Below are 1,572 nucleotides of genomic sequence, written 5' to 3' on the forward strand. Positions count from 1 at the left end.
GGATTCTTTTTGTCAAAACAAACAAAAATCTGTGTGTAGGTACACACACACACACACACACACACACACGGTCTGCACATGTGGAGACCCTGAAATTTTTACATGGGAGGAATTAACTAGTTGCTACCTAGTTTTGTCTGGAGGTTAAAGATGCATAACAAATTTGGTGTAGCTACTTTATACAGTCACAAAAATAGTCAGGAAAGGTTGTAGGCACGGAACTGTTAACAGGGATTTGTCTGGGGAGTGGGATGAAGGGATGGTGGGTATTGGGGGAAGGTGTTGATCTTTATACACTTCTGTATTGTTTGTAAATAGTTCGTTGTGCATTTATTTTGGAGGCAACATCAAATAAAAGAGCAGGAGTGTCTATCAAAAAAGGGATTGATTAACTTAACTATAAAGCCATTAACAAAAAGGGTGGCGGTAGAGTTAGGCCATACATAGGGTTGCATATATACGTGTGCAGAGACAAGACCTCGAGGATGCACACTTAAATGTTAACTGTTAACCATAATTTTCTCTGGGGAGTAGAATAGTGGAGCCGCGAGCAAGAACGTTCACTTTCAATTTTATCATATTCGGAATCATTTGCATTTTTTTTACAAAGATCATGTATAATTTCTATAAAAAAATAAAGGAAATAAGAATGTCTTTAGAATTGTGTAACTACTTTGTACTTGCCAATGTTACATCTGGAATGACATCTGTTCACTTTTCAAGACATTAATTAGGGCCTTATAGATTTCCGCTTTTAGGAATAAATGCCATTCCAGTCCATTTAGGATCCTGATTTCTTCCTCTTATACAAAACAACAAAAAAAGAAGTATCCGATCTTGTACCTAACTTATGACAGTACCACCACTTAAAGTACAGCAATTATGCAGTCCCTTGATTTGAATCCCATTTTACAAGTGTATAGGGCCTCATGGACAAACTGAAGGAATTAAATTAAGATCGGTATATAGAAAATAAATCACTCGGATTACCAAAAAGAACGTCGGTATCTAATAAAATCTTAACAGCTCCCGTAACCATATGCTCGTATACTTCGACCTGAACTTTTCGCAGGGCTTAGTGAGTCCCGCTCGCTCGGTGGCCCCGTGTCTAAGAGCATCAGCAGCAGCCTCTATGTCACTGCTGCCTGTCGGGGCCGTTCGCGGCGCTGGGGCTCGCCCGGGACTGAGTCAGCGCCGGGGCGAGAAGTTCGGCACGAGGCGCAGGGCGGGGCTTCCTCCCGCCGACTCCGAACCCGGCTCGACTTTTCCGAGTCCACGTCTCTTCCTTTGGACAGGCGTGTTTCCTCAGGTCGGGCCCAGCCAACGTGACAGCCGCAGACTTTTCAAAAAGGGAGCTTCGGCCCCCGCGTCGAGGGGCTCCCCCGGCCGGGGTAGCCCGGGCTCGCTCCGCTCGGCCAAGCCCCTCACGGACTTAACAACGCGCGGCGCCGAGCGCGGCATCCCCGGCATGGAGACCGGCTCGGACTCAGGTCAGAGGCCCGCGTGTCCGGCCTGCGCTGGGGCCGCGGCAGACTGCTCGGCGCGCGGCGGGGCGGCTAGGCCGGGCCGCCC

At 47.9% G+C, this 1,572-nt stretch overlaps 1 protein-coding gene across 1 annotated transcript in view; it reads left to right on the plus strand.

The window, feature by feature from the left end:
* Positions 1-1,335: 1,335 nt before the first annotated feature.
* Positions 1,336-1,572, plus strand: part of KIAA0368 (KIAA0368 ortholog) — a 106,812-nt gene continuing 106,575 nt past the window's right edge. The window contains exon 1 of the mRNA XM_008583905.1: positions 1,336-1,490. Coding sequence (XP_008582127.1) covers positions 1,469-1,490 — 22 coding nt within the window. The 5' untranslated portion in view covers positions 1,336-1,468. The remainder of the gene's footprint in view (positions 1,491-1,572) is intronic.

Source organism: Galeopterus variegatus, unplaced genomic scaffold (genome assembly GCF_000696425.1).
Source record: "Galeopterus variegatus unplaced genomic scaffold, G_variegatus-3.0.2 Scaffold3077, whole genome shotgun sequence".
Taxonomy (NCBI): Eukaryota; Metazoa; Chordata; class Mammalia; order Dermoptera; family Cynocephalidae; genus Galeopterus; species Galeopterus variegatus.